The 15244-nt window shown below is 36.3% G+C and overlaps 1 protein-coding gene across 19 annotated transcripts in view; it reads right to left on the bottom strand.

Moving 5' to 3' along the window:
* The window catches only part of NAV3 (neuron navigator 3), a 1129181-nt gene that overhangs the window by 292298 nt on the left and 821639 nt on the right, over window positions 1–15244 (bottom strand). The window contains exon 1 of one of the 19 annotated variants that reach the window (XM_082351535.1): window positions 288–3812. The exons of the other annotated variants lie outside the window; for them this stretch is intronic. Coding sequence (XP_082207661.1) covers window positions 288–293 — 6 coding nt within the window. The 5' untranslated portion in view covers window positions 294–3812. Of the gene's footprint in view, window positions 1–287; window positions 3813–15244 lie in introns of those variants that run through there. 19 annotated transcript variants of the gene reach the window in all.

The raw sequence follows: 15244 nt of genomic DNA, 5'->3' as shown, positions 1-15244 counted from the left end.
TCCTGGATAGGATTCCATTCTTTGAATATAAATTGATAATAAACCAAAATATCTTTTTTCTCTTCTTATTAGTTAATATTTTAACAAAAACAAAGACACAAGATGGAGTGAAAATCTTAAAACAACTCTGGTATGATAAATCAAGAGTCATAAATTTTTCACGGCAAAGTTTCATGCTCTCACTAGTCAACAAGTTGGATAAATTTTATGAAAATGCCATATTCTAATCCCATTTCCACAAGGAAATTCTAGAACATCTAAAGGTTAGGATAAGTCCCATTTCTAACCTTCATTTATCATGAAGTCTTGAGGTATTTGATCAGTTATCTCATCAAGATGGCTCTTCACTCTTTCTTCGGACACATGGGTACTAAATTATTCAACAGCTAGTGTTTGGTTGAAATAACACAGTACTGCCCTAAGGGATTCATTCATTCTTTCTTTCTTTCTCCCTCCTTCTCTCCCTCTCCTTCTCCCTCTCCCTCTCCCCACCCCCCTTTTTCTCCCTTCCCTTCCCCTCCCTGCCTTTCCTTTCCTCTCCCTTCCCCTCTCCTCCCTTCCCCTCCCTTCCTTTCCCTTTCTTTATTTCTTTCATTCGGCATCTCTTTATTATGCCCATACTATCTTCTAGGCACTATGCTATAGGCTGATAGAAGTATAAAAAAGGTGGCCATTCAATTCTATTCCAAATACAGAAGTTTTGGGAGTTTTCCCCTCTGCTCTTCTGTTGTTTCTCTCTACTAATTAGTATCTATACTACCTCAGTATCTAGCTAGCTTGCTCGCACTCTCTCTCTCTCTCCATTCCCCACCCCGCCCCACGCCATGGTTTATTGTTTCCCATGTTTCTTTCATCCCTCAGCTTTCAAGCAAAATGGCTTCAGAGACACATCATCAGCCTACTGGGTACCCATTTTCTCTCTGAGCTCTAGGGGAACCTCGTGAATATAGATAATAGGGCATAATCCGTTAGAGCCTTTCAGTTCTATTCTTCCACAGAGGTCATCTGTTTGGGGTGCCCAGGGTTTTCCATGTCACCAATTTCGGGTGCAGAATGACTTGCTGGAACCACAGTGTCTCAGATATGAGGGTTTAATGCTTCTTGTGACCAGGTTCTAGCAAGTTACTGAAGTTCAAAGCAAACATACTTAGACAAAGGCAAGAGAGAGTTTTTAGATTATGATACCCTTATTAGCAATCTGTTAAACTTAAGACTACCCCAATTCTGTTAAACATTAGAAGAGCCAAATATTATCTATCCTCTCTAATTGAACTCCTTCTGGGGCACAGTTTAAGAATGCCTTAAGAGTAAAATAGTGCTATTCCAAAAAGAACTTTAAAATAAAAAAAAGTAGGAACACTGTAAAGTTGTCTCAAAAATGAAAACAGTGAAAACATTTAAATGATAGCTTAAATATCATGAGGTATTTTAGTCCCTAAAGATATCCACACCACCAGGGCAAATGTAAACACTTTTAAAAAAAAAAAATTTTTTTTTTTATTATTATTATTTTTTGGCCGTGCCGCACAGCATGTGGGATCTTAGTTCCCTGATCAAGGATAGAACCCACACCCCCTGCATTGGAAGCGTGGAGTCTTAACCACTGGACCGCCAGGGAAGTCCCCTAAACACATTTTTAGATATTCAATTCTTTGTTTAAAGTAAATTGTTATACCTTTAAAAATGTACCTAGTAACTGTAGACTTTGATGTTAATCCAATCATTTCAATAGCATCTGATAGTTACAAAGATTGAAGAGATTATTCCACAATATATAAGCATTCATGGAAATTATCTGTATAAGAAAACCATAAAATAAACTCTCCATTTCCACTGAGTCATATTAGATAATGGGTGACACATTCAAAAGGTGACAACTTCATGCCAGTAGCTGATTTTAAAAGGCAAAATACTTATGTTCATTTGAAGAACTAGTTCTACTTAAAAGAGAATAAACAAGTTGGTCTGCCTTTTCTTCTGTGACGACAATCACTAGCATGTAGTACCACAATCTCCTCATAACATTTTTTCTCTTTTTATAGACTTTGAGTTGGCATCTCTTGTGCTCCTTCCTCTTATCTGTGAATCAGCCTAGACCCGGGGGGAATGCAGTCATTATCTGGCTGGAAACAGGCCTAAATTGCACCACTGTTTCAGCAAGATCAAAGGAGAAAAAGGTCCCCCAAAATTTCTCAACTATATATGTTCAGATACATTTACTGATTTGTATTTCCTGTTTTAAAGTTTATGTCATCTTTAATGATCAGATAGTTATAAAATCTTATACCTACAAATGTAATTCTGATAATAACAGTAGCCACATTCTGAGAACCAGCTACAGGCTAGGAACTTTATTAGGGGCTTTATATCGAGAATCTAGTTTAATCCTCACAACAAAACTATAAGGCAAATAGTATTAGTCCTGTTTTAGAGATAAAGAAACTGAGGCTGAGAGAAATTAAGTAGCTAGAGCAGCGTCAAACATCAAATGGATGGGTCATGATTTGAATCCAGTCTGCCTATTTCCACATCTATAGTCTATGTTCTTTTCCCTGAACTATGTATGGTTTGTTTTGACTTTCAGATTCTTTAAATACAAACTATTCAAGCTATTTTTACAGGCAAGTATAAAGTGCTGTCATTATACAGAAGGAGCAATCTGATCTATAAATTATGCAAAGAAGAAAAAAATATCTGAGAGTGGTACGCTGAATGCTTCTCTGAAATACTGTAAATAGTAAAGCAATGGAAAAATCCAACTATTAATCAAGGTCTTTTAACTATATCTAAGCCACTTATCAAAGCAAAGTATGCATTTTTATGATGAATATTATTTTCAGAAAAAATAGCAGAAAGTCTAAACATTATTATAAAATGGAATTCATATGATCACCAAAAACTGTTTAGACACCAGAAGCTAGAGATTAACAAGGATATATTCTTTTTAAACTGCGTTTTCTCCCTTTTAAAAATATTTGTATCATTGTTTCTTTTTCTTCACACAAATACATTTGTGTACATTTTGCTGAGTGATGCCCATTTGGAAACTATCTTATAGTTCTAAAATAAATAAATAAAAGACTTCCAAACTTTCCAGTGAAGCATAATATATTTAGCCCATACGAAGTCATAAACAATATGTCAGCTCCAATACTTTCTAGAAGCATATGTTGTTGGTTTTATACCATATTTACAATATGGTGATTTTAATATTTATGTTTATTTTCCAATATGTAATTAGTAGTCTATGTGGAAATAAGCAATTCTGAATACAAGTTATTTGGAATAGCCTGCTGACAAATAAATATATAATTTGTGATTGCTACTTACAACCAAGGCCTCATTATGTTTTAAAATAAGAATAAAATATAACAAAACAAGCTAAAAACCACTGCTAACCATAATTCTATAGTTTCTATGTGGGAGTGGTTTATTTCTAGCTTTCCAGAATATTATGGAAGAAAATATGCGGGGATCACTGTGTTTAGTACACAGGCCAGTAACTTTATTCAGCCACTCACACAGTGAAAGAAAAGTTCATATAATCCACACCTACTTCCAAGTATGTGGCATGCATGTAATGTTATTCAGATATGAAATATTGCTGTCAGTTAATGTTTATTGAGCTTGTTCACTTGCCCGGCATCATGCCTATGTCCAATATACTGGATATATTAGCTGCCTCTTAGGTGTTTACAGTCTTAGGAGATGGTCCTGAAGTCTTAGCTTTCTTAACTGAAAAATCAGATGTAATAATACCTATTATATAGAGTTGTTGTGAGGACTCACATGTGTGTGTGTGGGTGTATGTATATATATATTTATATATAATAGATATACATACACCCACACACACACATATGTTTCCCTATCTCTATGTATATATAAAACAAATGAATACCACGTAAAAGTGTAAGAGAGAGAAAACCAGTGACTTGCGTTACTATTCATCACAAAGGCAGTACCAGGAGAGGTCTGGAGCGTGTGAGAAAAGCTGCATAGAAGAGATGGGACTGAGCAAAATCTTACGAGATGAAAGGGCTACCAACAGCTCTCATCTGGTGGCTACCGGAAACCACACCAACCAAAGCTCAGCCTGTAGAAAGACAAGGAGGAATGGCTTTCCACAGAAATGAATAAAACTCTCAAAGACTCAGACTGGAAACAATTACATGCTATCTGAATGAACTCTCATCTCTCCTGAACTCAGGCTCTTGTGCATTCTGTTCCTTCTGACTTGAAGGCACTTTTTTGCTTTTCGATACATTCTTTGAGTCATATCTTCTCAGGGAAGATTTTCATGTCTACTGAGCCCATCTTCTCTACCCCTCCCTCTCCTCTCCTCTCTAATCAGTTATCTTGATTGTTACTCATCCACCAAAGAATCGAAAATCTGAATTCAAATCTAAAGTTCTCTGTCCAGCTTTCTGGATCCTTTGCAATCTGATTTTCAGTCATCCTCTTCCCTTATATCATGGAGCTCTAGAGTGGTAGAGAAACCATGGACACTAGAGTTAATTGGCATGTCTATAGATAAGCTATCAAAGGGATCCTGGAAACAGGATGCCTAATCTGGGGGACTCCCCTCCCTCCCCTCCTCTCCCCTTTATGTCTTTCTTCCTTCTTTCATGAGGGTCAATTGACTTTCTCAGCTCTGCAGGTCCATGGCAAATACAGGTTTGATGTTTTTTGAACTAATGAATCCAGTGTCTAAAGCTAACTACTTACACTCATGGTCTACAATTTCCAGGGAGAAGAAACAGAATTGGCATAGCTTGGATCAAAAATCCACCCTTTATCTAACAGAAGTGGCCAGAGGGAGCAATGTCCCAAGGCATGCTGCCTACTCAGCAGATTGTGGAAAAAGTACTCAGTGAAGTGAAGGAAGCTCCAGGTACCCATGACCTGTCTACTTCAGTATTCAATACCAATCCAAAATGTTCTAGTTAGCTCAAAAAGTTTCTACTGTGATCAACACACAACAGTTAATTACTGTGGTAATTTTTGTGCTAATATTTTTTTGGGTCTGGTCAGTCACAGTTAATATAGCTTTTATTAAACAATAAAATAATTACTATTGTTATAAAAGATAAACATATTATTTCTATACTGAGTTACATTATTATTAATTCAAAAAGCTTCCAAGAATGAGAAATGCATTAAATTTGGAGATAAAATCCAGTGGGATGTAAATATATAATTGAAAACTGAAAACATAAATGTAAACTGAAAATATGAACTTAATATATTTGAAAGTAAATGTGAAAAAGGAAAAAGAATGCACACAGTTATGGCACCAAACTTCTATAACCTTGGACAAATCAATCAAGTTCTCTAGGTCCTCGCCAACCTATAATTTGACAGATGCAATTTGTAGGTCTCCCTACTTTAAAAACTATGACGTTTTTCCCCCATACACATATAGTATTTGAGATAATGATATAAAATCTAGAGAATTTCTTTCAAACAAAATGACTCACTGATGATATAAAGAAATAAATGCATGGCAAAGAAAACCCTTTTTCCCACTTGCATACAACCACTAATGAATGCAAGTAGATATATTTGTTTTTTTCCCCAAAGTAATTTTTATAGCTTATATCAATCCATTCTGAATCTGAATATTGAGATCTCAGTTAGTATTAAAAATCACCAAATCCCTGAAGACATAGATAACATTTCGCTATGCCAAAAGGTGAGTTTTTAATGAAATAATTTCAGATATATTCAAAGGCATTTACAGACCAGGGGGATAGCATATTGACTTTGCTATCACTGTAGCAGTTAGTATGAGAATAACTTTTCATTCCTTGATTTATGCATTGGCACCATTTATACATACTTATTTCAGATCTCTTTCTTAGCATTCTTTTAAAAAAATAAAGTACCTGATCAAATTAAAGCAACCATATGGCATGACCAGCATAGCAGGAAAACAAAACACCAGCACTTGTGCAGATAAAGCATAGAAGGAAAATTAGAGTAGATAGACGTATAATGAAATAATCATGAAAACAACTTTTGGTCCTAAACCCAAAATAAGTTAGGATAGAATTCAGAGAAACTGGCAGTAGTTCTAAAGTAAATTTAATAAGTAGTGCTATGCCTTTCTATTCCCTGTTGGCTTGGTTTTCATGACCACTACCTTTTGGGATAATCTTTAGTGCATTTTTCACAGGCCCAGTATTATAGGGGCTGTCTACACACGTAAAAACAACACAGTGGTTCATTCAATCAAATGGCTGGGCACCAGCCAAACTACTGGTTCAGTGGGACTGACCACTTCAAAGAGTGGGCATGATCTTCCCAGAAACCAATTTCAGGTACATCCTAATTAAAGATAATTAAGTGAGGGAGATAATTCAGAGAAATTCCACCACCAATAAAATATCTAGTCAAAGTGTCAGGAGACGATTTTTGAAAACAACATATAACAACTAAAATGTAATGCCAGAAATAAAAAATAAGAATATAAATCACTTGTTTCAGAGACAGAAATAAGAGTAAAGATAATTATAATGAAATCATTTACTATAGGACCATCTCTTCTTCCACAAGCACCCTACATACAATCATATGGTAGACGACTATTGCTAAATCCAGAGGGCACTTCTACGTGCCACTCAGAAAGACACCACTGGATAATCTCAGAGCTGCATACTCAAGCAAACCCAGAGACCCCAAACAGAAAGGAAAGGAATCTTCCTCTTTAAAGAGCCAGGGTAGCTCAGCTGAGACTAGTAGAAAGGGCAGCAACATCTCAGTCTGAATATGAAGCAGAGAAGAGGGATAGAGCTACAGGAAAGACTGATGGTTGATTCAGAGAACCAGAGAAGGAAGGACCTATGGCAAGAATAGTCCAGATTTGGGGAGCTGTACAGAGTGAGCAATCTCCAGGTGAGCTGCATTTTCCACATTCAGCTCGGGTGGACTTTATAACTGCTGACATTACCTGTGTTAAATTCCCTTCGTGTTCAGAATCTGTGCCTTCTCTTGCCCTCAAGAGGACAGTGCTGTGAGAGCAGAGTTAAGGAGAGCATATTGAAAAAGATCATATAAATCAAACAATAAAATGGCCAAGTTCTCCCTCTATAAAGAAGCAATGAGGCAGACACCAGGTCCAACCTGCATGGACGCTTTAATGTGATTCTAACGTAGAAGAAATTCGAGAACAAAATTGTCTATTTTTATAGACAATATTTAATATGCTAAATAGACTTCGAGAACAAGAAGTCTATTTAGCATATTTGGAGGTGAAAGGAACAAAAGGGTCAAGATTTCAAGACGGTAGCCAAAGAAAAGAAGGACAGTTAGTACATGACAAAGAAAACATGACAACAAACAGAAGAAAAAGAGATATAAGGAACAGAAATTAAGTTGACTATATTACGGGTCTTTTGTAGCTAGTGGATGAACAGTTTATTTTGAAAAAGATACACAAACTTTAAAACTTTGAACACATAAAATATGCTTCATTTTATGATCCAGATATCATTAAAATTTTAGACTTTGCACCCTTCCCTGCTCCAAAATTCACATTTACATCTTCAGAAATGATCAGTTTGTATCTGTCTCCTCAAGAAGCCTTGGACAGATCATCCTGCATCCTCTAGCATCTAATCCTCATAAAACTCTGTCCATTGCATTTTATGACCCATCTTCCATTCTCCCTGTACACTGCCTTTTTCAAGGTCAATAATGACTTCCAAGTGTTAAATTCATGGGCCATTTTTTCATTCGGATACACTTGACATATCAGCAGCTTTTGATGTAGTTGATCATTCTCTCCTCCTTGAACCCCTTCCTCACATGGCTTCCAGGGTACCACATTCTCTAGGTTTTCCTCCTGCCTCCCTGACTGCTCCTTCTTGGTCTCCACATGTTTTTTTTTGTTTTTGTTTTTTTTTTCCCTGCATTTCCCTGACCCTTCAACACTGATGGTTCTCCAGTATCAGTAGTCAAACCTCTTCTCTTCTCAATTTACACTTTCTTCTTTGGAGAATTCATCAAGTTTCATGACTTTAAATACTACCTGTACATTACTGACTCCAAAATGATTAACTATAATTATCTCTAGGGAGATGATATATTCATCTATATTCTAGATTCACAGATCCAGCTTCTCAACCCACTATCTCTACTTGGATACCCAGAAAGCATCTTGTGATGGTTAATTTTATGTGCCAACCTGACATGGCCACAGGATGCCCAGATATCTGGTAAAACATGATTTCTGGGTATGTCTGAGGGTGTTTCCAAAGAGATTAGCATTTGAATTGGTGCACTGAGTAAACCGGATGGCCCTCCCCAAAATGGGGGGCGGGGGCGGCGGGGCTGGCATCATCCAATCCACTGAGGGCCTGAATAGAACCAAAAGGCAGAGGAAGGTTGATTTGCTCCCAGCCTGACTGAATAAGCTGGGACATCAGTCCTCTGTCTTTAGCACTCCTGGCTCTCAGGTCTTTGGACCTGGACTGCAATCTACACCATCGGCTGTCTGGCTCTCATGCCTTTGAACTACACCACCAGATTTCCTGGGTCTCCAGCTTTCAGAGAGCAGATAATGGGATTTTTCAGCCTCCATACCATTGCAAGCCAATACCTTTTAATAAATAATAAATCTCTATAAGCAATCTCATCATATATTATGTATATGATATAAATATAATATATATAAAATACTCTATTCCTCTGGAGAATCCTAATACACATCTCAAACCCAACATTTCCAAAATTGAGCCTCTGATCCCTACCTTACCGAAACTGGCTCCTCCTGCATTCTCCCCCATCTCATTTCCCATCTCATTTTATCCTTCCAACTGGTCCTTCTAAAACCCTGGTGTCATCCTTGACTCCCCTCTTCCTTTTATATCCTGTGTACCATTTGTCAGCAAATTCTGATAACTTTACCTCTGTAATAGTTAATTATGTATTTAACAGGACGAAAACTTATATTCATTCAGTTTGACTAGTTTGATGATAATTGAAATGAGATGAAATGCAAATGGATTATAAGGATATTTCTGTATATGCTTGCCAGAGAATATGTGATATAACATGATCCCCAAAAAGTACCAAAGGCCAGAAATTCAGCATTGGTTCAAGTGTGTGTGATCTTAGTCACTTAGCTAATTTCCATAATCATCATATTCTCTTCTATGAAATGGGAATATAGGGACACCTAACTTGTAATAGTTATTATAAGAAACAAACGGAGTATAAATTTCAAAAGCCAAGTAAGAATAGGTACTTATAATAGAAATTATTGATGAGATGTCCCAGTATTAGGTCAGCTGAGATGTGGACCACTTGGACACAGAGCTATAAAGAAACAGGGTTGTGAGATTGGACGTTGAGCTCAATGAGTGTAGGATCTATAATAAAATATGTACATAGATTTTCTCTCTTGAGACCTCATTGGAATTGTACAATTCCCACAGCACTTTGAACACCATGAATACCAAAGAACACAGACATATTATATAAACATACACCCCACACACCTGCCAACCAGCCCCCGGCACAAAAAATATGCCAATATAAAAGAAAAACAGGGCAAAATAGGAGCTTAGAATGGGCTGATGGAGACTACCAGTACAGTTCATGATGAAAGAAAGCAGAAGAAAGAACCACAGAAGCCAGAGCAGTACTAAGCCCAGGGCAGCCTACAGGCTTGCAATTCAAATTGCTGTGACAAAGTAACTGGAAATTGAAGTCCAAAGAGGTGTACCCAAGGCCCAGCTAGGGAAAGACCACTTTGTTTTTGAGTAAAATAAATATGAGAGAGTAGATATGAGGCAAACTGGCAAAAAAGGGCAACAAAGAATGAGGTCAGAGCTCCAGGATGACATGGAGAATGCCAGTAAATACTTGAATATCCTATCAAGTTAAAGAATGATGTGATGTGACAACATGTACTAGTCATTTACTGAAACACCCTGTAATGGTTTCAGAAGATTTATTTCCATGAAAGTTAAGATGAACTGTTCTCTAGGAGAGACCAAGAATCAATGAAAATGGTCAGTGGGCGTAGAAAAAACACCAGAAGAAATAAAAGGAAAGGGCCCAAAATTCAAAGTCACGACTTTTAGAGAAAAATCAATTTTTTTCTTTTTGATGCTTCCTAGGCCAGAGCTTGTAAAATGCTTATGAGCCTACAAATCACCTGGGACTTATTTAAATGAAGATTCCTCTTCAGGAGATCTAGAGCAGAGCCTGAGATTTTGCATTTTTAACAAGCTCACAAGCGACAGGTTATGCTTCTACCACTGGTCCACACTTTAACCAGTGAGGTACTGGTGTGTAAGCAACTGGAAAGCCTGACGTGGGTCTTCTGTGGCTGGTCATTGGCCTCCTGCAGCCCAAGACCTACAGCTTTGCTCTGTTTGGCCCACACAATTTAAAGTCTACAATGAGAAAGCACGAGACTATAGGTAAAGATTGGGTTTCCTGGTTCTCTTAGAATCTTAAGACAGCTGGCATCACTGCACCTGTCAACCATCAGTTGACACTGGAGGGGAGGGAAAGTTACCCCTTCAGAGGAGGCATGTCCCCTCCAATTGCCAACAGCCTCCTTCACTACCAAGTACATCCCTGACAGAGGCAGAGACCATTTTTCTATTCATCATGCAATTTTTATGTTGATTTTGTTTAGAAGAGAGATATTTTTCTATCCCCATGTCTGTCAAAACTGAGGAAACAAATGTAAACCTAGTTGTATCACATTGTATACTTTTTCCATATCAATCATTTATATTATCTGCCAATCCCCTTCACATTTTTGACTTTGAAATACATGGTTTTATTCATCTATCTATTTCCAGTACCTAAGACAGAGCCTGGCAAACAGTAATATGAAATGAACTGCTAATAGAAAACAGAGACTTGGAATCAAGAGCCTTCTTTTGGAATCCTTTAGCAGTACCCTGTTTTGTTACATTAGTATTTCCACTGGTTTTAATGTGCAGGCAGATCCGTGAGCTATACTTACATCTACCTACAGTGAATCTATAGATTCACAGTCAATCTTTTAGATGAATTTTGTGGCCTGACAAACTAGAGAGTAGGGATATAGCTATCCTGAAAAAGATCTTACTTATTGTTACCAGAAATGATGATAAAATTAAACGCACAACTTTACTATAAATTGCTTACTTCATTAATTTTCTAACATTAGAACCACTTTCTCAGTTTTGTGACAGATTTCCATTGTCCTAAGAATAGCATTAAAAGAATCTTTTTATTTTTTTAAACTGGAAATTGAGATCAAAAGACAAACTAAATGACCACAGAAGTTCAGAATAAAATCAAATCCCACTTTCAGTGGTTATAAATCATAATGTATACTTTTATATGAGCTCTTTGCAAAAGAGTGGGAAACATAACTCCCCTTATCAGATCTGTGTATTTTGTTTAAAAAGGAACATTTGTGTAAATGTTTCCAGACAGAATTTTTTTAAATGTGTGTGTGTGTGCATATATATATATATGTTGGTACAGGGTGGAGTGGCATATGGAAGGAAGGCAGATCTGAAACAGAATCATGATGCCTACTTAAAGCAGACACTTTAAAATATCTTTTTTTACAAAAGAAAACATAAAACTTAATATATTTTATACAAAGCTCTGGAGTAAAATTTTGCACTGAGAACCGCTGAGAACATTAACAACATAAAGTCAAAGCCAAATAACAGAAAGGCAGGTTCTAATCAAAATACTTATCTTGTATTCAGAGAGTATAAGTTTTATATGCAGGAGCACGTCCAAGACTCAAAAACCATTCCCTTTACTGTTTATCATGAAAGCATTGACCAGAAAGTTTTGAACATTATACCATCCACAGTCTACTATTCCCTTCTTTCCTCCTTCCCACAAAATGCACACGCACACTCACGCGCGCATGCACACACACACACACACAACTTCCCTTCTTTTTAAAATATGTTTTTAAAATCAGGTCAGTCCCAGACAAACCAGCAAGCCTCTGCTGACTTTTCACTCTCTGTTGCTATTACTCTGTTTGTTCATATTTCATATTCCCAATTCCTTTCATCGCACCCCATCACAAGGGTCCCAGCCATCCAAGGCAGCCATTGGAGGAATCCAGGAAAATAACATATTTTTCAAGAAACATTGCTGTCCTTTTCTTATCCCTCTTCCTTTGATCAGACCCCATCATCTCACGTCTCCTTCAAATGTGCCCTAATTTGCTAATATTTTAATGAGTTACTCCTGTACAGGTGAGGCATTTGGTGTCAAGAAAATAAGAATGTGCGAGAAATATTTGTGAGAGCAGAGGTAGGCAGTCAACTGGATCAAGCCCTCCAAAGATGCTTTGTTTTGCAAACACAGTGTTTTAAAAAGATTTTAGCTAGTTTTTAAAGCTCAGATTATTTCAGATTTCTGGCTTCTTTTGAGAAATGGGAAGATCTAGCAGCACTAGATACACATTCTTGCATGTCAATAGTGACCACTTTTCAGTTAACCAATCCTCTTCACCATTACCTGTAGTTTCATACCATCGGCCCTTTTCACACATTTACTCTTCTTGTCCGGTCCCCAGAGACATTTCTTTGACTTTACAATTCCCGTACTAGGTATTGGCTAATCCTTTCTAATTCTGCTAGCTACAGTTGGTAGGGTTGGTTAAAATAATGCAATGCCAAGGAATTGGGTTTTTTCTAATAATCAATCCTGCTTCACTTTCCATAGATTATTGTTTTCCAAACCCAAATTACTGAAATTTTTATATTAACATGAAATACCACTTAGAGCAAGATTTAAAGATTTTTAACAGATATATATTTTCTCTAACTTTTATCTTGGCTTATAAACTATTTTGAATCTTATTTTAGAAATAGAAACCTTCCTAGGTTACCTTCATAATTGTCATGCTGAGAGGGCAGTGACAACACCACAGTGTTAGTCAACTGGAAAAATATCTAGGAAAGTGCTGGGCAAATTTCCAAAGTCAACAAACCAAAGTAAAACTGCTATAGTTTCAGGAAGTCAGGGGGTGAGAGGGGAGCTGAAGTTCTGGGACCCATGAGATCAAATCACGCATTTGAAAGGGGATGCAGGTAAGTGCCGAGAGGTAGAGAAAGGCAACAGCTGGGCAAAAATAAGTTGCTTTTGACATCCTTGGTGTTTTCTGCAGAAAACAGGTAGCTGTTTGTCTACTCTTTAGAATATGTTAGTGTAACTAGATGGCAATTAGGAGAGCAATATTATAATTACAGTTGAAGCTTTCATTCAACAGCTAAAAGGAAGTTCTTTGAGCATCCTGAAGACGCTTCTCCAGCTCTGACAAACTCACTCTGCTTTAAACACCACTGCAAAAACTCTGATTGAAGTTGCTGAAGTCACTATTCCAAAGCCTTACTGGAGCAAGGTATCATTCTTGCCTCCTAACTCTACAATCCTGACCCCCTGATTTTGTCTTTGAGCAAGACTCATCCCTTAAAAGTCAGATTAAGCTTGCCTACACAATTTCAAATTTTCAATCCCCCTTCACTTTTTCTTAGATTGGGTATCTGATTTTTCTTACATTAATAGTCTTTATCAATTCACTTATAATAAGATGCTTTGTTTATTAATATGTGCATATGATCATGCCAATATAAGTACTCTATGCAGTTCAACTCTAATATGAATATATTGGCATTATGGACTTCTACTAGATCTTTCCTTTTTTCTAATTTTCAAGCAATATTATGGAAGCAACCTAAATGTTCATCAACAGATGAATGGATAAAGAAGATGTGGCATACACACACAAGTATACACACATGCACACACACACATATACAGTGGAATATTACTCAGCCATAAAAAGAATGAAATAATGCCATTTGAAGCAACATGGATGGACCTAGAGATTATCATATTAAGTGAAATAACACAAATACCATACGATATCACTTACACATGAAATCTAAAAAAAAAATGATATAAATGAATTTATTTACAAAACAGAAATAGACCCACAGACACAGAAAGCAAACTTATGGTTACCAAAGAGGAAAGGAGGGGTAGGGATAAATGAAAAGTTTGGTATTAACTTATACACACTACTATATATAAAAGAGATAACCAAAAAGGACCTACTGTATAGCACAGGGAACTATACTCAATATTTTGAAATAACCTATATGGCAAAAGAATCTGAAAAAGAATATATATATATATATATATATATATATATATATATATATATATATATATACACATACATAACTGAATCACTGTGCTGTACAAGAGAAACCAACACAACATTGTCCATCAAGTATACGTCAATAAAAATAAATATGTAAATATATAAGTAAGAACAATTTAAACAATCTTAATTACTCTTCTGAGTTTTATGCTTGAGGAGAAAGTTCATGTTGAGCAGCAGAGAAAGTCTGACTTAACAGTAAACTCCTAAGAAAATGTTTAATTTGGTAGAAGGGGACCTCCATAAACGTTGACATTAGAAGATTTGCAGCATGATGTAAGTTGTAGTCGGTTATTTAGCTCATTCCTGAGGTTCTTAAAGATAACAAATTTCTTTCCTTAGTTCCTTTATGTTCCTTTGAATCCTATATTTATAAAGACATTTTCCACACCATGTAAGAAAAATGCTATAGTTAGATATAAAGTTCTTATAACTACGTCAGTATTTCTAAGCACTGATCAGAAGACTAACATCCACTGAGATATTAATAGTTGTTACTCAATGGCACTGAATGATTATCATGAAGCTCATCACTTATGATATTGTTTCCTTACTTACATAACTAATATCAAAGTTAGTTACCTACCAAATATTCATTACCCCGCTCTCCTTTCCTTTATAATAGCTACATATATTTATTACTTTGTACCAGGTACTGTATCAGCACTTCATTCCTATTTTCTCATTATTCTCATTTTGAAATAAAGAAAATGAGGCTTATCAGGTTTAAATAACTTTCTCAAAATCATACAGTTGATAAATGGTAAAGCTGAAATTAAAACAAGAGAGTCTGATTCTATTGCTTGCCTCCTTTATGAACTTAGGGAAACCTTTGGTGATCCTCTGACATATAAAGAAATAATTTTCCATCAGCAAGAAGATATACGCAGCATTCATCAACTCACCTTTGCATTAAACGCTTCTCAGTGATTACAGGCTATGACATAGGCTTACAACTTTAGTATCTTTCTTGTATTGATATATAAAATATGTCACATTTTGGTAATTTATTAAGCAATTAATTTATGA

Source organism: Balaenoptera borealis (genome assembly GCF_965194805.1).
Source record: "Balaenoptera borealis genome assembly, chromosome: 13".
NCBI lineage: Eukaryota > Metazoa > Chordata > Mammalia > Artiodactyla > Balaenopteridae > Balaenoptera > Balaenoptera borealis.
Note: the sequence above shows the minus strand (reverse complement) of the source record. Positions and strands in the feature narration are given on the sequence as shown.